The 22,483-nt window shown below is 32.6% G+C and overlaps 2 protein-coding genes across 7 annotated transcripts; both read right to left on the bottom strand.

Moving 5' to 3' along the window:
- Positions 1-604: 604 nt before the first annotated feature.
- Positions 605-2,989, bottom strand: LOC110426505 (uncharacterized). The gene is made up of 5 exons (XM_021441734.2): positions 2,826-2,989; positions 2,439-2,630; positions 2,304-2,345; positions 1,973-2,204; positions 605-1,155 (listed from the first exon to the last, which is right to left on the bottom strand). The coding sequence occupies exons 1-5, from the start codon at positions 2,946-2,948 to the stop codon at positions 920-922; spliced, it is 825 nt and encodes a 274-aa protein (XP_021297409.1). The 5' UTR covers positions 2,949-2,989; the 3' UTR covers positions 605-919.
- Positions 2,990-3,274: 285 nt separating this feature from the next.
- Positions 3,275-15,559, bottom strand: LOC110426503 (Transducin/WD40 repeat-like superfamily protein). 6 transcript variants are annotated; one of them, XM_021441732.2, is made up of 16 exons: positions 15,436-15,559; positions 15,269-15,324; positions 15,098-15,193; positions 14,974-15,018; positions 14,197-14,311; positions 13,929-14,028; positions 13,641-13,820; positions 13,439-13,497; positions 12,046-12,133; positions 11,893-11,968; positions 10,748-10,847; positions 9,082-9,133; positions 4,856-4,993; positions 4,552-4,639; positions 4,231-4,292; positions 3,275-3,820 (listed from the first exon to the last, which is right to left on the bottom strand). In XM_021441732.2, the coding sequence occupies exons 1-15, from the start codon at positions 15,491-15,493 to the stop codon at positions 4,242-4,244; spliced, it is 1,302 nt and encodes a 433-aa protein (XP_021297407.1). In that variant the 5' UTR covers positions 15,494-15,559; the 3' UTR covers positions 3,275-3,820; positions 4,231-4,241. The 6 variants fall into 6 exon arrangements, 5 of the variants coding, with proteins under 5 accessions (XP_021297407.1, XP_021297406.1, XP_021297408.1 ...); XM_021441731.2 differs by having other exon boundaries at positions 4,225-4,292; XM_021441733.2 differs by having other exon boundaries at positions 3,277-3,803; positions 4,225-4,292; positions 13,929-14,025.
- Positions 15,560-22,483: the final 6,924 nt, after the last annotated feature.

Below are 22,483 nucleotides of genomic sequence, written 5' to 3' on the forward strand. Positions count from 1 at the left end.
AAAATTCAAATAAATTTTTATTTTTTTGTTGCTTTCAACTAAGTTCATGTACTTTTATTTTGAATCAATTACAACTAATAGTTGATTAATAGTCATTAGTTAAAATACCATTTATCTTGTTTATGTTGTGTGGTCCTGACGTGGCATTGATATAGAGGATGAAAAATGTTACACCGCCATGTCATCATGCCACATCGACATATCTTATCATCATCTATTATGACATATCAGTATATTATGTAAACACCACGTGGTATAAAATAACAAGTGACATTTTGATTAATAAAAATTAATTAACTGTTAGTCATAAGGACCTATTTTATCTAAAATAAAAGTATAACGTAATAAAAATAATAAAGATTTAATTAAATTTTTTCTAAATAGATTAGTGGCTTTTTAGGTATTATGCCAAAAATTTTCAACTTTTTATCTTTTTTATATATTTAAGGGAAGGAATATTCGAACCCTAATCCTTTTGAAAGGAAGATCATACACCAACTAATGAACCAAATGTTCAGATGTTTCAATTTTTTATCTTTACTCATTAATAAAGGGATATTCATGATTAATTGGTATTGTACAAATGCTATACACAGTCAATATATTTAAAATTATAAGAAAATGCATTAACGATAATAAGTTTTTTACAAGAAATTAGGAAAATAGGAATTCAAACCCTGTTCTCTACACATGAAATCATATACCAACCAATAAATCAAATACTTTAATGCCATTAAAGATAATAAGTTAATTTAATTAAATTTATTAGACACGAATATTTCCCTAATTGCATTTGAAAACAGCTTTGGGAAAAGTTACATAATGCAACAATATGTATATATATATATATATATATATATATATATATATGTATTGCCAAATATTCTTTTCCCAAGGTCATGATTCTACCTCACCCATTTTAATGTTGTGCCTGGATTGCCTCTCCAACCATTAATTCCTTGTGGTTTCTAGCAATGTCCGAGGCATCCCTTTGGTTGTTGATGTTGTTAGAGTTTAACTCTTTTGGCCTTTCCTCTTCATCGTCCTTGTTGGTTTCTCCATTTTTCAGCTCATGTTCATTATTGGAGATGCTACCATTGCTCTGGAGGAGGATCTTTGCAGTAAAATTGCGCAATTGCTCAGTGGATGCCTCATCTGAAGACAAGTGAATCAATTAATGTAAGATTACATGAAATCACAACTAGCTGCATTACTTACTTCTTTTTTGTACAATTTCTACTGCTACATTCTATCTTAATTAGTTTGTTTACTTATTGGGATATTAATGTACATCTTTGGCTATTGATCAATTTCAATTTATTACTTTTATCCATTTAACTTTTATTTTGTTAATTCAAGCCATCCAATTCTCAATTTGGTGAGAAAAGCCATGGTCCCTAAAGAATATTCAACAATATTTAATGAATTATATGTCACAATAATTTAAATACACCCAATACACCCACACCCACATTTATTGTTTGTTTAAGACAATAAGTCCAAAACGACCACGTTTCTGTCTCATACTTCTTAGAATGATAGGGACAACAAGGTGAGAAATCAGGAGAATAAAAATCCCAATCTATAATCTATAACTATTCTTAAAAGAAACACTTGGTGGGTCTCTTGCCTTGACACTTGGCACTCTCACATTTTAAGGCTTTTGGGCTTAAGCTTGCTTTGGGCTTAATTGAGGGTTTTTTATTCGGCCAACGTATTGCTCTGTTACTCTCTTTTTTCCTATATTCTACCTTTCTCTTTCTCTTCTACCATGAGCTTGAAGATTTCATTTAAAGTCTTATTTTATCACCTAACCGTTTATAGGTGTGTTTTTATATAAAAGTACTATCACAAATATACATCAATAATTAAATATAATAATATAATTATTATTGTATATCTATTTCATAAAATATTCTCAAACTCAATTATAATAATAATAATAAGGCAACAAATAGCATTATTGGCTTACCTAGCCTTGGGACAGTGTGGCCTTGGGGGTGCCTTATGATGAGAGGACTGTCAAAGGCGGTGGCCAGCTCCTCCGAAGGCAACTTTAACCAGTCCTTAGCTCCTATGAAGTGCACAGATTTGACCTTGATTGCGTCTTTGTAGGCGACCTCGCATATGCTTGGCTCTCTGAATTTTGATCCGGATATTGAAACAAAAAATTTGAAGGGTGGATGCTCCTTCAACACCTTCCCCTGCGTGCGTTGCCATAACTCTAGAATATCACCCAACATGCAGAGAGAAGAAGACCTACCTCCTAATTCAGATGCATCAATTCTTACAACTTATATTACCTGTGCCTGGTAGCCTAACAGAAGAGCACAAAGGGTTGCACCCTACAGCCAAGAACAAGAGGAAATAAGAAGAGAAAGCAATCTGGAAGGAACTTATTGTGGGAAGAAGTGGTGATGCATTAAAACAAAACCTACTTGTGAGAAGCCAAGCAATCCATGAAAAGGTCCCTTGGTGGTGATGTATTCACACAAGTGAGAGACGCATTCCTCCAGGTTTGTGTACTCCGTGAAATCCTTGTTGAACTGGAACCACTCAAAGTACGGAGGAGGGAATATGCCTTCGATGTCAGATTTGCCTCCAGCTGGAAATAGTCCGTCCGGAAAATCCTGTGTATACATGTATTGCAGTTTTGTTTATTATTATGATTTTCCAGAGTCTACTGGATCTAGAACACTCTTCATTTATGGCACTATGTTGAAATATTACTACTTGGGTACCCCATTTAACTAAAACAATTATTTTATTGACTGATTAGGGTCAAATACTTGGAATATTAATTATGAAATATTAAGCAAACATACCATGTCAAAGTGATGGAAAACAGAAGGATCCCACTTGCTGATTTGCTTGTGCAGGAAACTCCCACTGGTTCTAAACCCATGAAGGCATAATATCTTCATCTTTTGTTTTTGGGCTTCCTCCATTTCCTCTCCTCTTTGTCTACGCTGATGACAATGAAGACAGTGACGGCGTAGGGGGCTCCTTTTATGCTGGAAAAAAAGGTTGTTTCCTCCTACCTAACCCGGTTCCCTGTTAGGTATGCTTGGTTGGTGCTGCACGGGTTTACCAAATTATATTCAGGGCTCAGCTGCCTGCTTACACCTATCCTTCAATTTATGAAATCGATTGTCCAGGTTTTGCATGAGAAACATAACTATGTGCAAAAAATAAAAAAATTATTTTCATTATTGATTGGTAGCCTAAGCCAAATCATTTCAAAATTGAAAAGATTAGAAAAGAGAGAATGAAATGTGTGAATTAAGTGATACCAATTTATAAAACTTTCCATCCTTTCTTGAATTTTGTCTTTTTATTTCCACTTACAAAAAGGGTAATGGAAAAATAATGTAACTTTCATTTTCTTTCCTTGTATGTTTTTCAACTCTACCAAGAAATAGATAACAAAAATACATATTTTTCTACCCAATTTTCCACCTATTCTACCAAGCACATCAACGGAAGGAAAAAGACATGTTTTCTCTCTTCCCACATTTCCCCTCTCCCAATCTTTCCATTTTTAAACCCTAAACCCTACAAGAGTATAGAGGGAAAGCATGTGATGGAAGTGATCATTCATCACTAAAACTGAAGTCACCAGTGCTGTCAAGTTACAACAATAACTTCTACACTCAGGCACTGCCAAACAGTAAAAGGAACAGCATTTTGAAGCAAAACAATGGAAGCTATAAATTCCCTCAATTTCATTGTGTTTCCGCAGATCTAACTCTCCTGTCTGTACCCTTTGCAAAATAAGCCATACACAGGTTGCCTCAGAAAGCCTGCAAGAGATAGGACACTGTAAATAGAAAACTATATCAAAAATATGTCTTGGGAACAAATGACAGAAAATGACAGCTTCTAATAATTGAAGTTTCATTCTTTAATCTCCATTAGTGCCCCTACTATCTCCATATCTAAACAGGATACACTTATTTGGGGCCAACAATCACGAATTAGTTGGACGTGTAATTAAATAATTATCAACATCTTTTCCGATAACACAAGAACTTCCAGTCAGTAGCTTCAAAAATTTCTCCACAGCTAACAATGCGGGAAAATAAAGCTTACAATTACAAATGCAAATATTGCTTAGTTTTAGCACGGAAAAAGAAGACTGAGGGAGGGCAGCTTATACTTGTTACGTTGGGCACGCATTAAAATTTAATGTGCAGCCAAGGAACCTAGTAGAATAGAAAATACCTTCACCAGGGAAAATCTTAGGAACGAAATATGAGAGGGTAGGTACAGCAGAATCCACAGCTCCAGCACTGCATAAGAAAAAAACACATCTGAATAGATGGTTGGAAACATGAATTGCTGCTAGTTGCCAGTTGCCACTGAGATTTAAAATCCATACCATTTTTTACCAGAATTTAAAAACATCATAAGATACTAGTTAGGTCCAGAAACTCATGTACACAGATTCAAATCACGACATATATAAAGAGTGCTAAAAAAAACCATCAAGCGCTCATCCATTGACCTAACAGTCAAAATCAACATGTAAGAGGAATGATGAGGGTTTACCACAGAAAGCAATGGTCCCTGTTTAAACTTGTCATGAAAGGAAAACGCAATTGGCTTTGGATTGCTGCCAGGCCCTCTGATAAAACCACTGAATTCACATTACAGAAACAAATATATAAATTAGCTGTTACATATATTCAGAACACCCATCCCCCCAGTCAAAAAAAATGGAGAAGATGATGATCTCATTTAGATCATTTGACTTGGCATTCAATGAACTATGGAGTGCTCCATGAAAGCTGTGTGCAGTAACATTTTTTCTATCCAAAATGACAAGCATGTGGTAAGATAAGCAGGAGCTCACATTAGTGATGCAGAAATCAAGGGATTCCTCCTTGTGTCATATAATGCAATGAGACCTTTGTAAATGTCATCCCCTCCTTTATACGATACTGCTAATCGCTCTCCAGAAGCATCCCAGGCTATCTTCTCAATTCCCTGGCTGCATGACAAAATATTTGAGATCTATTTAACTAGGCAAAAGAATATTTTATGCATGAAATCATATGAAATAATAAAATTAAGCTTGAGAAAAGCTATAGACCCTCATGATGAGAAGTCTGTAAACATCTCCACAAACATTTAGCAGACTTGTCAGGCTAGTAATAATTCTAAAGGCTCAATTTGGACAATCACGAGAATAGAAGTTGGGAGCTTTGATAGCCAATTAGCAATTGATACTGACTCTTAATATACGTATCTTTAAGTAAAATGGATTGCAGAATTTATTTTTATCTATCAATGATATTATGAGGTAGGGGTATTTTAATTAATTTATAGTATATCGTTTGGCAAAGGTGAGATGATGGTGTTTAAGACTTATTTTCATTTTTCTTTTTATTATTATGACACCCTTGTTTAATGTCCAACAGTTGGTGCACAAATCTTTATAGGTTTTTGTTTGGAGTCCATCTTTATTGAACCTAGAACAGATGCTTCATGTGATTCGATGAAAAAATTACATCTTACCTCAAAGTGGTTAGAACATAATTTTATTTTCATGTGGTTTCCAAAGTGGCAAACATAAGACCATGTGGTTTAAATTGATAATCAAAAGAATTCTGCTATTTAATTTTTTGACAAAGTGGCTGAACTGCCCCCATCTACATATTTTAACATTTTAAATTCTTTAACATTTGTTTTCATATAAAAGGTGAAATAATTGTATGAAAATCTGAAATCCAACTTGATGGTTATCTACATAATTTTTCCACATTTTTGAAGGTTGACCATAAGGATAGTTTTGTCATTCTTATTTCTAGGAAAAAGAGATCTGAAAGAAAAACCCTCTAGAAGTAAAGAAACAAACCTCATTAGGTTAGTTCCACTATTTTTAAACCACAAGGAACTAAAATGGGTAAAAACATACATAGTAATTTTCCCTTAATTCTGAGAGTTGAGAAAACTATCTTTATAGACATTTCTTAGCTACTATGCTATTAGATGTGAAGCTATATTTCTAAGTTAACCTAGACAACTGCCCACTTTGCTTGCACAACTTGAATGACAAACTTTCCAAACTTGATGCTCTTCATCCAACCTTAATCCCCATCCTACACAATTTTTTCCCTCAAATGGTCCTAGATTAGCCACCAAACCTTTTTCAATTGTTCTAGCTTGGGTTAATTACACATTTGGCATAATTACTTTTTATCGCCTCTTTCACTTTCCACCACATTAAAAAAAAATCACTTACTAATCCGAAAAAATTAATTTACTTCCTCCACTCCAAAAATGGTCTACTTTGAGACTAAATTCCCTTCAGTGAAAACCCATTTTCTCATGTACATATATAGAAGATAAGATAGGCACATGTACAAGCAAACTTAAAATCTCATTCTTGAAAGTAATCAAAAACTCCAAATCTCTAATATAATGAGCAGCAACCCTAAGGCTTGATATATATATATATATATATAAAAAAAAGAAGAGGGAAAAAAACCCATAAGGTAAACCTAAAATTTCAATAAACAGCTCCAAAACTTTCAATTTTGCTAACAATCTTTTATCCCTTTGGATGCTCTCACATGCTATAAGCAACCTAACCCCATCAGGAGTTTAAGACTTGTTCAAAACCTTCTCAAGTCTCAAACCTAAGGGTCATATTTAGATATAATTATCTCACACTCCCCGCAACACATGAAACTTGAATTGGAGGCACATTGAAGCGGCAATTGCAAATTCCCAAGAGGTGGTGAGGGTTAGTAAATATTGATTGTTGGGTTAAAACAAATGCAAAGAAAATAGAAGATCACTGAAATTATTGTTATTTGCATTTTAAGGATCTTTAATTTTAAATTTTTATTTCTTAACAAGATGATGACATGTGGTTCACTGATAGTATAGGATGTATACACAAACAGTGCATCAAATATAAATTTATTTAACAATTACCTTACACTCTTCCTTCTTTCCTCTCTCACCAAACAAGATAACTAGGAAAATTATCCTTATCCTGTCATTAAGCTAAAAAACTAAGACATAAAATAATCTCCACTCTACTCTCTTTATCTTCCTAGATCACCTTCTCGCTCCATCTAAGCTCTCAAAGGCATGCAAAGGCATTAAAATATCCATATGCTATGCTATTATCCCAATGCAATACCACCCAAGTTGACTCCAAAAGTCAACAACCCGAAGATACCCAAACCTGAAATGACATGTATCCAAAATTATCTGAGCACAAAACAACTCAGGCCTGAAAAATACAAAAAACCCAAAATGACTAGAAACCTGTAACTACCTAATGCCATAACCGGAAATGACCTCACTTGCAACTTAATGACCTTTTACAAAATGCAAAACGATCAAATTATGAAGTTATTTTTCCCCCTTAATTAAAATTAATATAAACTTGTTTGAGTAGGAAGAGACCACAATCTAGAAGAAAGAAAGGATGGGCTTTTGTCATTTCAAGAAGGAAAAGAAAGGGAAAAAGAAAGAAAGAACGCACATAAGCTGGTTGGGCAGCCATTCGTTTTCATTTTGGTTCGCATTCAACCTGCCTCTTTCCATTTGGTTTTGAGTTGTTTTTCTAATTAAAGGTTTTTCTACTACTAATTATAAGCTGAGATATAAATTAAAAGTAGATTAATATTATAGAATCAATTAGCTTATAACTTTTAAATATATGATTTCTTATTGTTTATAGTAAATATTAAGATTAGGCCCGTTAAATGATAAACTAATTATACTTATTAACTTTAATAAAAAAAATATAAAATTCCTTTTATATGAAACTAATAGTCAAGTGTTAAAATAGAGTCAATACAACTTAATAAATGCCCCAATGGCGAAATGTTAAGATTATACCAACATTGCACCAATAATCAATTAGTTTTAAATATCATCACTTTGTATAATTTGTAAGTATTAACATCAAGTCAATTAATTGTCTAATTTAACTCATATCACTTGTTTTAAATAAAGTGGTACTCTTTTTAACAATGTCTATTGTTCAACATTCCAACTGAATTTTACATTAAAAAAATTCTAGCAGGAAACTTTCAATCAAACTAATACATCTGAAAAAACAAATAAAACCAAGACAAGTCATTTTTAGGACTCCACTATAATCTCAATACCAAGTTAGATGAGCCTTGAATCAAACATTTTAACTATCATTATTTTCTATAATTCTTAAGCATAAAGATTAGACCAATTACTTACTCTTGTTAAGTTATTTTTAATCAATAGTTTTGATTTTAATAATATTCATTATTTAATGTTCCAATGGAATTTTTACAATTAGATTACACATCTAAAATTTTTAAAACGAAAACAATTAAAATTATGGATTAATTATGCATTTGGTAGCTGAACTATAATCAAATGTTCAATTTAAAATTTAAAGTTTAAAGATGCACATTTAGGTAATATGAATTTGTTTTTATTAACCATATTACACATCCCACTAACTCCTTTAAGCCAAAGTATGATGTGTCCCATTAAGCCAATAAAACGCACCAAGTGTCCATATAATGCCACATTCTTAGTGAAAATTTCCCTCTCTTTGACCCATGACGTGGTAATGGACCCCACTGATAGAGTGGCAAAATGATATGGCATTGTATGAACACTGGCGTGATTTATTGGCTATTTTGGACACACCAAACTTTGGTTTAATAAAGATGGTGGAGATATCTAATATGGTTAACGGAAGCAAGATTCAGGTACCTAATTGTGCATTTTTAAAATTTAGGTACTAAAGTGAATATTTAACTATAGTTCAGGTATCAAATGCATAATTATTAACTAGCAAAATATTTATTATTCTAATATAATTCTAGAAAAAAGTAGACATTATTATTTACTTTCAGCTAACTCGAGACTTTTTATTTCTTCTTTTTGGTTTTTCCTTTTTTGGTGATTAAGGTGGAGGATTCATGCTTGAGACCTCTATTTGCAAGTTGGATGTGGCTACCATCAAGCTGTTACCTTGACCAACGCAAGAGTTATTTTAATAATAATATTTCCACAAAGTATTTTACAAATTAAAAATAACAGGAACTAGAAAGTAACTTCCAATACCTGCCTGTCAAAGATATTATCTCTGGCAAATCAATGGGTAATAAGTGGGCATCTGAAGAGAATCATCAAGGAGAAGAAATTAAACTCTGCCACTTGCACTATAAAGCTTCAATCTACAACTAAAACAATAACATCCACAGAAACTGGTTTCAAATATTAAATATCAAAGCATGAACTTTATAAAAAACCAAGTTGGTAAGCATGCTCAAATATTTTGCTTTAAAAAGCACATCCAGCCACTCTCCCTTGTGTTATTTGTCTTGACATCTAGGGCAACATGGTACAATGAGCTCTCAACAATTGTGGAAACTGTTTTTCACTAAAATTTCTAAAACCATATGAATGGCAATTGTAGGCGTCATTAGACCGTTTTGGCATTTTAAAGGTTTTAAGATTTACCCACTTGCCTCAATTAAAAGGATGGCTTAAATAAGAAAGAGAGAGAGAGAGAGAGAGAGATATCTGATCAATGGAGAGAAGATACATTACTGAAATGTTAGATATTTATTGATAATTTTTGAAGTAAAACACATAAAGAAGGAACTTATTGGTGATCTTAAGGTGCTTGGAAACATGTCCGGTCTTAAATTTTAGACAAAATAATCAACTTCCTAAAATGAAATTATGTCCAGTAAAAAGAAAACAACATTAAAAGTAAAGTAGAATTTTACCTTGAAAGAAAAGAAAAATTAAAAGAAAAGAATAAAGAATTTGAAAATAGAAAGATCCAATCTTGTCTGAAGCAAATGGTAGAATACCACACAAGTAAGAAAAAAATAAACAGAAGTGCAAGGTCAAAGTATGCTGCCGACAAGGCCAACTAAAAGAGCGTGTGCAGTTCCTCTACCCACCACAGGGAAGCCACAACTCCAAGTGAAAACAAAGAGGGTGGGAGAAAAGGAAAACGTTTTTCTTATTTCTACTTTCCAAAAAGAAAATATCTGTCGAATGTAAACTACAATCCTCAATATCACCAATACAAGACCATAATTTGAAAGCTCATTAACACCATGTTTGGGAACCACAAGGAGAAGGGATGGAGAGGAAAAGGAGGGGGAAGGAGTGGGTATGGTTCCACTTGTTTGGATACCATAAAAAAAGAAGGGAAAGGGAAGGGAGGGGTACATTACCAACCTTGTTTGGTTCATGAGAGAAAGAGAAGGGAATGACAACTCATTATGTCATGTTACTATTTTATTCTTATAACTTCAAAAATAATAATAAGGTAATTTTGTCTTTGTAGTAAAAAATATTAATGAAAAAGGAGAAAATAAAAAACGAATGTAACAAATTCTTTTCTTTTTTACTTTTTTTGTGGATAACAAATTCTCTTAAAAACGAGCAAATAAAAGAAGAGAAAAGAAATTGAAGGAAAAGAAAGAAAGAATAGAACTTGAACCAAAAATGTTATAAATAAAATGGTAGCAACTTTGTAAGCACAGTATTAACAACAATAAAAAATGGTAAAAGAAAAAGAACTCAGAAACAAGGGGAAAACCCAAAAATAGAAAAACACAAAAACTAAAGCCCAAAAGAAATAACAATACTCATCAATATTTATACTTTTATTTTCTCTTTGTTCCACATAAATACATGCAAGTTTCCTATTCCACTACAAAGCATATATTGATGGATGGCAGCAATTCTTTAACTATAGCTTACATACCCAATGAAGGAGGCTTTGATGCAAAGTGTATAGAACCCAACATTGAAGACCTAGAGAAAGCAAGCAGGACCATACGACCATCGGGATCCCAGGTTGCACCCTGACAACAACACACAATTGATTACTAAAACAAGCAAATTCTAATGTCATATCAGTCATATTCAACAGAATTCTGTTTATGATAAAATTATAAGAACCACAAGCTGACAAACTATAATGCATCAATAACTATAAAAATATAGGACTTTATCCCCTTCAAGATAATAAAGAGAGAGGTCAAATATTAGTAAAAAGGTATATTAGTTCTCCCAAAACAATGCCATGAAAGTATAACCCTTTCATACTCCAATATACTAGCAACCAAGCAAGCAATGCAAATGGTAAAATGGCATATTCTTATATTTACTGATCATTCCTCTCCATCTCAAATTTTGTCAACTATCTTCAAGAATGAATTAGATAAGCTAAAGGGAAAATTGAATTGCTTTGACTATTAGAAGGATTAAAACATGAAAATGACAACAAGGGGAGCTAGATGAGTAACCTGTATTGCCAATGAGCAACAGACAGTATCCCATCTGAATTAATTATTACAACTACTAGAGGGAACTTTTACATAAGATTCACATGGAAAGTATAACATTTTCATAGAAAGAGGTGTATTGACTTATATAAAGGTAGCAATTCTTTTAATGAAACATACTATGATCCAAAATAAATTGAATGGATTATACGACCAGCTTCACTTCTACACCACTAACGTTAAAAGCAAGCTAAGTCAATTATGCACCATTTAATGCCATTTGCAAGCATAGTTTAGACATTTTTATACTCAAAATGATCGCGAAGAAGTATACCCATAAGGAAAATTCTGAAGGAAAGATGAACTCATAACACACTTACCAACCTGAACATACGGTTTTTACTTCCAAACTACATAGCTTAAGTTTGAAGAACAAAAGGTGGAAACTGAATACCTTTTCGGAAAATAACCAAAAAACTCAGAATCCAAGAGAAAATTGAAACAGATAAAATAAAATGAAAAAAGTGCAAGAATAATTCAAGCAGCTATTAGACAACATGTCTATGTCTAGCCGTAACCTTTAATAAACAATGTTCAATGATTCAAAAATGATATCACTTACCGTGACAAAACCGCTGGATGAAGACCACGGCTCAGATGTCCATGTGTTTGTCTCCCAAAGGTAAAAGGTTCCATCACTGCAACAGGACAGAGACTTTAGCCTAGATGTTTGGTTAAAATTAGACATAAAACACCACAAAGTTTATGTCTATACAATTTTCCAGCAAAAAAGTAATCTCCAGTCGGAGACCATTTAAGCACTGATGTTCCCCCTAATCCCCGTCGGATGGGTGTCCCAATACCTGGAAGTTACAGGAAATATCATTAATCCAAAATAAAGACTAAAATCTCCAAAGAAATAATGTCTACATGAACATAAATATTTAAGATGACAACAGAAACTATATCCAGGCAAACTGCTTATACTATGATGATCATTTAGGTTTGTCAAGGAAGAAATTGCAAAAGGTATCCATTAACAGCACTTCACATCATCTTCAAATCTAACAGCGCATAAATAGCCCAAGGTCCTCTAGATGCCCTGCATCAGCATATATTTCATGTTGTAATTTCCAACCATCTTGCACATTCTGTTGCTCACAAGACTGAATTTACGAGAACGACCAATGATGAATCTCAAAGGAATTAGTACTTATGCTTTTGTTAAAAAATTAACTAGTTAAAGGTTCCATAAGCAAACGAGTACAAAGTGGATATATCTTGATTATAAAAAAGTATGTTCAAACAACAAGTTGAGGGCACAATGATTTAGGATAGCTGGGTTCTTAGGGTTTTATGGCAGCTTTTTGAATTATTAAGAAAAGACAGGAAATTGAATGAAGAAGTCCTAAAGTTCTGTAAGAGTCAGACCTAAGGTTTTTTGTTTTTGCTCTTTTGTCCAATGCCTGGGCTACACAAGAAGGAGTAACTCCCCCTTCTATAAATTGCCAACAAGTTTATCATACCTAAGGTTGAGTACATCATTCATCACAATCAAATGCACCAGAAATTCTTTGATAGTAATTGTATCCTCCAAAGAAAGATTGCATACATATATGTAGACTCCTAGCATCCATAATCTAATAAGAACTAGCACTCGTAATACAACATGAACTTCAACGAATATTTAGACTCTCCACTTAGGAAGCTATCAAATTTAGAAACCAACCTATATGGAAACTTCAGTAAGAACAACTATAAATATAAAAACAAGAATAAGACTATAGTCTTAAAACCTGCAATCTCCAACAAACTACAAAAAATACCCAACACTTAAAGTTCTAAAAAAAACAACCTGAAAACTTGAACTTAAAGAATCAGAAACAAACTACAAGGTGTTAACTTAAAATTAATAATATTAAAAATATTTTAAAAAAAAGCTGCAACCTTTAACTTAAACAATCATAATTTAAAAAAAACGACCTTGAGAATTATAAAGAATCATAATTTATTTAAAAGTAACTAATCAGCCTATCCAAACTCCCAACTAAGTTCATCAACAACCGATATGTACCAAATTACAAGGTGCTTCATCAAAAGGGTTATGAATACTTGTTGACACTTGAATTAAAAAATAGTTCAAGAGAAACTAACTGTCATAAATATACCTTGGGCAACATCCCAAATTGTGAATGATGAGCTTTCATATGAGGCAGAGGCCAAATACGTAGACAAACGTTACGGAAAACATTTGAATAGTTAAATAAACAACATTTCTACTCCTACCTTCAACTCCCAAGCATAATCTTGTTCATGAATTATAGCAATAAAAGATAAATCAATATCACAAGAGTAATCATTTCTGGATATCTTCCATCAGGACTCCAAGAAAGTGCACTTATTTGTTCATCATGAGGACTTCGAAAAAAATCCACTAGAGTCCACCGAGTCCCAGAGCCTCTAGAGAGTGCCCCTAAGAATGAAGCAGAACCAGATCTAACTGATGCTGCATTCCCTGGATAAGAAGCCGCCCAAATGCAAATTCCACCCCTGAAAATCAAAAAATCATTGAGAAGTTAAGCATAAAATATCAACCGTGTTTGAGCTAAACAAATATATTATAATTTTAATAACAACTTGGAAAAACAGGATACTTGCTTGCATGCCACAGAAAGCGACTTTCCACCATTTGGCCTCCACTCTAGAACTTTAACATCTCTTTGGGAGTCACTTGTTAAAATGCATGGCTCCTTCCCTGCTGTTCAAAATATTCAATATAAAAGTAACATTTGTAAGCATCTAAAAGTGGCCAAGTGAAGTGATTTTGTTTCACAGAAAAGAAGGAACGAAAACTAGGAGAGAACCAAACAAAGGATAAAAATAAGTTAATGACATTTTGCACAGAATAATATAACAAGTTGCCCACCAGAATCCTCATAATCACGAACAGTAACTTGATTCGAGGCAGAGATAAATGCAAGGATATGTTTGTGTTGATGCCAGCTCACACCTTGGAGAGCAACTTCTGGTAACAAATCAATCTATACAGCTTATCAAATGAGACTGCAGACTTGAAAAAGTAAAAACCACCTTCTCTTTCAACGCTATTTGTACATGAGCTTTCAAGAGTAACTAAAACGATTAAACTATCTATAAGATAAATAAGTCAGATAAATAGGTAATCAAATATGGTTATCAAATCTCTTCATTATATACAAATATCTTCCTAGGCCAATCCAAGAAAGATTAACTGTGTCTGACAAGCACTTGGTATAGCCTGTAAGCATTAGCACTTAAAAAACCAGCATTGCCATTTAAAGATAAGGATTTCACAATAAACAAGGTTCTATTTAAATAATGATTCAAGGACAAAAATGCTGGTTCTCAAATAAGTGTTATTCAGATTAATGGCATTGCCATTTACTGGTGGCCCTTCAACCTAAAGTTCATGCTAGTTTAACAATTGCAGGAGGGAAAAAGGGTGATCGACCAAGTAACAAATTTATTATAATATTGGCCAAAAAATTATCATACTGGCATATTTCTGATTGTATAGAAGAAACCTTTCAGATTAGAAGAATCAAATAGATTAATTTTGGGCAACTCTAACCATCAATTAATATCCAACAACTACTAAAACAAACATTATAGGTATATGAGAAAACACTTCAAAAGATAAATCGTGAAGGCAATAAAAACTCACATCATTAGGTTGAAAAATGTGTTTGAGGGAGCTAGTAATCATTCCCTGCACCGAGATTTTATAAGTGAAAACTTACTAGACAAGAGAGGAAAAAGATATTCCAGTAGAAAGGAAGGAAGCCCACCAATCCTTTGGGTTGAGAGTCGGTGGCATTTGTCGTGGGTTGAGGTTGCGTGGGATCCTCCACCGACTGAAATGGAACCGGACTGAACACCATTCCCTGTACAAAGCCAAAGATTGAAATTCCAGATATGACGAATATTCAAGCTGCAAAACTAATCGATTAATAACGTACAAGAAGCTTTCCATAAGTGTCCTTGGCTCCATCATCCGACAGGGCCTCCGCAGTAACTGCATAGTAATACCGTTGCTGTTAACCATTTAAAAAAGTACAACAAAATAGGGAGCGAGGTTTCTGGTATTTCTGTGTACTATGTGGATGAGAGAAGGAGAAAGAGATACCTAAATCTCGGTTGATTTCACAGATGGTAACCGACCCAGGCTGTGGAAACGAAGGCATTGTCACCGCCTCTTTCTTCCTTTGTTGTTTCAAAGCGGAACAAGAGAAAGAAGAGGAGTAAGAAGTTTTAAGTGTCAACCGGGCAAGTCTTGTACTATAATTTTTTCACCAATTTAGTCTATTTATTTCAAAATTAGTCAATTTAGTCCTGTCCTATGAGATTTTATGCAATTAATTTCTCTCCCTAATTCTCTCCAAATGGGGCGTTACTGTGTTAATATAGTGCTGATGTGTCAAACGATGCTAACATGGCACTTATGTGTCAAACCAAAAAAAATTTGAAAAAGAAATTTTACTATATCAATTTTTTTGTGTCATGTAATAAAGACCAAATTAAACAAAATTGTAAAATATGTACACTAAATTTGAAATATTTATGTATGATATTTTGTTATTTATAATAACATAAAGATAGTTCTTTATCCATAAATTTATAGTTTAATCACTATTTATGTTTATGTAGATAAAGCCCAATGAATTATATGCCTTGCAAAGGAATTGTATATAAATACAATTATGAGATCCCTATGCATCAAACCCATACTTATAAAGAGTTTTTAATCATTGTATTATCAAAATAAGGGATCGATAATGCTCAAAGATCAGTACATGCTATATTTCTTACTTATGAAATAAGCATCAGATCTCCAAAGTTAAACTATAAAGATACTTGAAACTAGCATTTTGGTGCTTGCTTTAGAGAGTAAGTTCACTGAGTATAACTTGACATGAGAAATGCATTTGGTAACTCACTTTAATGTCTATGCAATACTTTTCATATGTCAATTGTGTAAATATTCCGTAGATTTGATATATTAGGTTGTCTTATATGTGAAGTGTTATATTTTGATTTCAACCCTACAATCTTACTAAAAATGCCCAAATAGGACGTTATTAGATATAGCATGAAGCATGTGAAAAAAAATGAGTGATCAAGATAAAAATTATCACTCAAAGTGATTTAAGGAACATATTTTGATTGTTTTTTATTGATATTAGCAAATTGAAATCCTTGGCCAAAATGATTTAGCAATTATGAAAAAGGGTTCATGAGTCTCTATAAAGCTAATGATCTTATTACAAGAACAAACATGGAGATAGCTAAAAGTAGACATTGTACCATATTCTTATTATCTCTAAGATATATGATGAGGGAATGAATTACACTGATAGAGTATACAATGAAAGGTTAGTCAAATCATGTTGACTTTCTTAACATTTAAGCAACCATGATATATTGCTAGATGTCATTATAGATGCCAATCTTGGTCTACGGGATTGAATTAATCAATTGGGAATTGGTAATGAATATGATTCATTTAATCCTAACTTGTTAGAATTATAATTCAAATCCATTGCCAACTTGTTAAGATCTTAATGGGTTATGCACATTAAAAAGGATTTACAATTAAGAAGGATTTAATTGAATAGAGGTTATGAACTTCTATTGGGCTTAATTAAAATCTTTAATTAAGCTATGGGGTCAAATACTTAAATACTTAAAGTTATGTGGTGATAACTAAAAGTTACTTAAGTTTTAACCCTAACTATAAATATATTGTTTTAGACCAAAATTAATGTGCTTTTCGTCCTAATCTTGCACTGGTTGTTAGATACGACATTATTAGATGAAAAATGTAGTGTAATAGAAAAACTAAAATACCACACCTACCTTAGATCACCTTATTGTTTTTAATGCGAATAGAACATTATCAGAAATGCAATCAGAATTGATTATCTTACTAAATGATATCATAATAAAATGTTATTTTCTTAATATTTAAAACCCGTGTACACCCCATTATACGTAGGAACTTGAGCTACTCAATTGCTTGGTCTCTAATGTTGCATGCACAACTGTGATGGAATTTGCAGCAAGATGGGAACTTCCAACCACGCTTTTATGCTAACAAAGTAGACAACAAATTGTCTTTCCTTCCTTTCTTAGTCTCCAGCCAAATCACACAAGAAACTCTTCCTAAAGGCTCTAACAAGGGATGGCGACACTAGAGAAAGGTATTCATTTTCTGCAAAACTAAAACTAATAATCAGAAGTGGTTGAAAAGATGACTTTATACCTTGGTTAATTAATTTACTAAGTTTGCTAATAAGTCCTTAATATTATAACCTCTTATAATATTGACCTTAGCACTTAATTAATTCATTTTAATTAAGTCTTTACTAGTTAATTAAACTAGTTCATGATTTAAATCCAACTTAAGTCGTCATATTCTTAAGTTAATCCATAATGCAACTTTAAGTTTATGGCTCATCAGGTTCCTAATATGTTAACAATGAAATTGAATTATTATTCTTCATTGATTAATTTATATAATTCAATTCATATTAAATTAATCAATTCAATTCCATAAAACCAATATTCACATCTAACAATGCATTAGCCACCTAATTGTTAGGAGAGTGAAAGGGTTCTTTGACAACCTTTTAGTGTATAGTCCATTAGTGTAATGTATGCCGTCATCATATTTCTCGGAGATAATAACAGCTTGGTGCAATGTCTTTTTTTATTTATTTCCATATTTTCTCATGTAGTTAGATTATTAGCTTTATAGAGACTTATGTAACTCATTTCATAATTTCTCAATCACCTTGGCTGAGGATTTCATTAAGTTAATATCAACCAAGCATTAATGAGATATTTCCCTTTAAATAAGTTAGGGTGATGATTTCTATCTTGATCATTCATTTGCCTTCATATGCTTTATACTATACTCAAAAGCATCTTAATTTGGCATCCTTGGTAGGACCCATAAAAGTGAAATCAAATCATAGTATTTCACATATAAGACAACCTATTATCTCAAGTCTAAGGAGTACTTACACGATTGACACATAAAAAGTATTGCATAGACACTACAATGGGATGCTAAATGCACTTCTCATGTCAAGTCATGTCCAATAAGCTTGCTCTTTCATGGCAAACACCCATATGTTAGTTCCAAGTATCTCTTACTTCAACCTATGAGAGCGGTTACTTACTTCACAAGTAAGGAACATAGCACATGTTGATCTTCGAGCATTATTGATGCCCCGTCTCAATTATACAATGATCAACAACTTTTAGAAACAATGCTTTAATGCATAAAGATCTTATAATTGTATCACAATACAATTTTTTGCAAGGCATATATAGTTCCTTGAGCTTTATTTACATAAGTATAAATAGAAATTAAATTACAAACTTATGGATAAAGAACTACCTCAATGTTATTATAAATAACAAAATGTCTTACATGATATCCCCAATTGTGATTCCCATACAACGTATAAGGCTCCTACCAACACTAGCCACACGTTGCAAAAGAAAAGAGAAAAGTTCCCCTTTTCTAGGTTCAACCAAGAGAGGGAGGTGGAAAAAACTTGAGTTTTTGAAAAACACCCTTCTTAGCACAAAGTTTAGTTACAAATAGGCCCAACCTCTTGAAAAAGGTTCTAATTCATAGTAATTGTGTGGATTTTGTTGGAGGTCGGACGTTTGGACGGCATTGGTTTGCGACAACTGGACCTTGGTGTGCATTCGGGGTGAAAAAAGAGTCTTTGTTGCCTTCTATGAATTCGCACATCCTAAGGACCAAGGTAACAATATTTCCTTTTATGCTTTTGTTGTTGGTCGGCCATGGTGCTTCATGGTGATGCTTGGTTTGGGTTTTATTTTTTCGTTGCATTTATTTTTCGTTTTTGTTGAAATTACATGATCTCGAGGCATCCTAACACTCGATAACTCTAATCTCGTGATAATTCAAGATACGATGAATCTTTTTTCCATCTTTTCATTTTGAGACTCCAATCGAGCCTTGGTGTGCATTTGATGGAAAAGAATCTTTGTTGCCCTCTATGGATTCATACATCCTAAAGGCGAAGGTAAAACTATATCTCCTTTTATGCTTTTATTTGCTGGTCAAACATGGTGCTCCATGGTGATGCCTGGTTTAGGTTCTCGGGTTTTATTTTCACTAAGTTTATTTTTCTTTTTTTTTTTTTGAAATTGCATGATCCCAAGGCATCCCAACACCCGATAACTCCAACTTCATGATGATTCAAGATATGTCGAATCTAATTTCCATCCCTTTAGTTCAAGACTCTTTTTAAAATTAGATGCCCCACATCTATGAGACTCGAATGCTTTTCAAACTTAAAACAGTTTATCACCATCAAGGACCTTATTTCATAAAAAGCTAAGTCCAATGCCATCTTAATTGCTAGCTTGTACCATCAAAGACCTTATTTCATAAAAAGCTAAGTCCAATGCCATCTTAATTGCTAGCTTGTACACATTTGGCCACCTCTAATTCTACCTCAGCATCACCACAACATAGAGTTTATTGCTATTAATAATAATGTAAAACTAAAATAAGTAATTCAATATAAACTTTAATTTGTTTCCTCCTCAAATAAATCAATTTAATGAAAATCTTTCAATAGAATTAGAATTTTTATTTATCAATTGTATAAAATTTATTAATATTTATTATAAAAATATTTAAAATAGCAATTTAAAAGTATAATAAATAAAAATGTTCATTTTTGTCAAATCAAAAGTTTTATTAATATGTATAGATATTATAGATAATTTGTACATTTTTTATACAAATGGAAAGATAATGATTTCTAACTACTAAAGAAGAACCTTTAGTGAGTAAAAATACATTTTTGGTATAAATGTAATGCTAAGTAAAAAATAGTAAAAGTATCAAATTTAGTCCCCATACAATAGAGCTTTATTTAATTTAGATCTTGTATTATAGAATTTTGTTCAATTTAGTCCTTACATTATAGAGTTTTGTTCAATTTAATCTCGGTACTCTATAATTTTGTTTAATTTTATCCTTATGACATGGCACAAAGAAATTAATGTGCAAAAAAAAAAGGTTAAAGTACCCAAATAGTCCCTGTACCTATACATGTATTCAAAATTTGGTCAATTTAGTCTCTTAATTTTGAGAATTATAACAATTTAATCCCTCTTTTTAACACCATCCAATTTTGCTATTAGAGGTAATAACATCAGCACTGATGTGATAGATTTTGCTTATGTTTCCATAAGGTGAGATAAAGATGCTGATGTGGCACTACCACGTCACTCTAACATGTTGATGTGGCAATGCCATGTCTCTTTCGTATGTTGACGTGGTAGTGCCACATGACACTAACATGCTGACATAACAGATCAAGAAAAAAAATTTCAAAAAAAAAATCTAAGTCACGTTATAAGGACTAATTGAACAAAAATTTATAGTAGATGGACTAAATTGAACAAAATTGAGGTATTTAGGGACAAATTTAAAAAATACAATTCTTTGAGTCAAGTTTATAATTAATTATGTGATATCTTAAAGCCTTAATTAGTTCAATATTCTGTTTTATTTTCCTTAATATTGATTTTAGTCACTTGGTTTATGTATATATTTATTATTTAAGATTTGTATGTCCTTTTGCACACATTATACTTTTTGCATACATACATGAGCTTTATACCCAAGATCTATCCTATTTAGAAAGAGGTAGAGTACCCTATTCTTGTGAGGTGATAACCTCCGTGTGAGCACACGAAATACTTCCACTCAAATTGAACCATTTCCATTAATAACTTGTAATGGGTAAGGATTTGGGTGTTTTACTAGTTCAGAGTGAGCTCTAGTAAGCAATTTGGGAATCTTTAGATTTGTATAAAACCTTGCCAACCCATCACATAAAAAAGCACCCAAAGTTTGGTACATGAGATAAATGCCTTGAAATGCATTCATTCATGCATCATGCATGCATATTTATTCTGTGTTTATAAACAATTCGATAATTGTAAATAATGCAATCATTATTTCATAGCATAAACACATTTTGATCCATGTTTACGGTGACAAAAAGGTTAAAAGAATAGCTTGACCACCGAAAATCATGAAATAGCTCGTTCATTATTTATACAATACTCGATTTCAAGATCCAGTCAGAATTATGAAAGGTGAATAATCAAGTTGAACAGATAAATCAAGAAAACTCAAAAAGATATAATGTAAAGTTAACAAGAATAATCGAAATGATGGCTTCTATTAAAGGAAAAAGGGTTGTTGAAAGATCTTTTACTCAAAATGGTTTTCAATCTCAAGATGAAGATAGAAAGAAGCCTTTATATTCACCAGGATTCACACTACTCTGAGTGGTATTTTGCTCCACAGGAATATAAGATGCCAAGGCCACCAATCAGGGCATATCAATTCCAACCACTTGTGGGTCAAACATCAACTCATAGACACACTATGCTAACTTCAAGTGCCAACCCTTATGACTTAATCCTTGTGTATAATTTGGACAATCCCAAAAAGTAGGGAAAGTTGAAAGTAGTTTTAAAGGCACAACAAAAGTATAACCATATGGGGGAACACCTTAGAGCTGTTGAAGGTTTGGATTTTTATACTACCATTGATGCTGCAGAGTTATGTCTAGTGCTTGGTGTGGTGATCCCACCCAAATTCAAGATCTTAGATTTTGAAAAGTATGATGGGATGAATTGTCCAATGGTCCACATCACTATGTATTGTCGACAAATGACTGCTTATACGAAAAATGATAAACTCTTGGTTCATTGCTTCCAATATAGTCTCATAGGGTATGCAATCGGATGGTATGTTAAATGGGATAGAAATAGAATCCAATCTTGGAAAGATCTTACTAGAGCTTTTATAGCTCAATATAGACACATCACAAACATGGCCCTACATAGACTTTCGTTGTAAAGTATAGAGAAGAAAACCACAAAGAGTTTTAAAAAGTATGCTCAAAGATGGAGAAATATGGTTGCATAAATCTAACAACCTCTCATTGATAAGGAGACAACAATGTTGTTTATCAATATTTTGCATACTCCATATTATGAAAGGCTAATTGGCAATGCCACCAAAAATTTCACTAACATGGTAATTTCTAGAGGAATTATTGAAAGCGCTATCAAGTAAGGTCATTTACTCTAAACTTTTT

Source organism: Theobroma umbraticum, unplaced genomic scaffold (assembly GCF_002168275.2).
Source record: "Theobroma umbraticum cultivar Fairchild unplaced genomic scaffold, ASM216827v3 scaffold_89.0, whole genome shotgun sequence".
Lineage (NCBI taxonomy): Eukaryota > Viridiplantae > Streptophyta > Magnoliopsida > Malvales > Malvaceae > Theobroma > Theobroma umbraticum.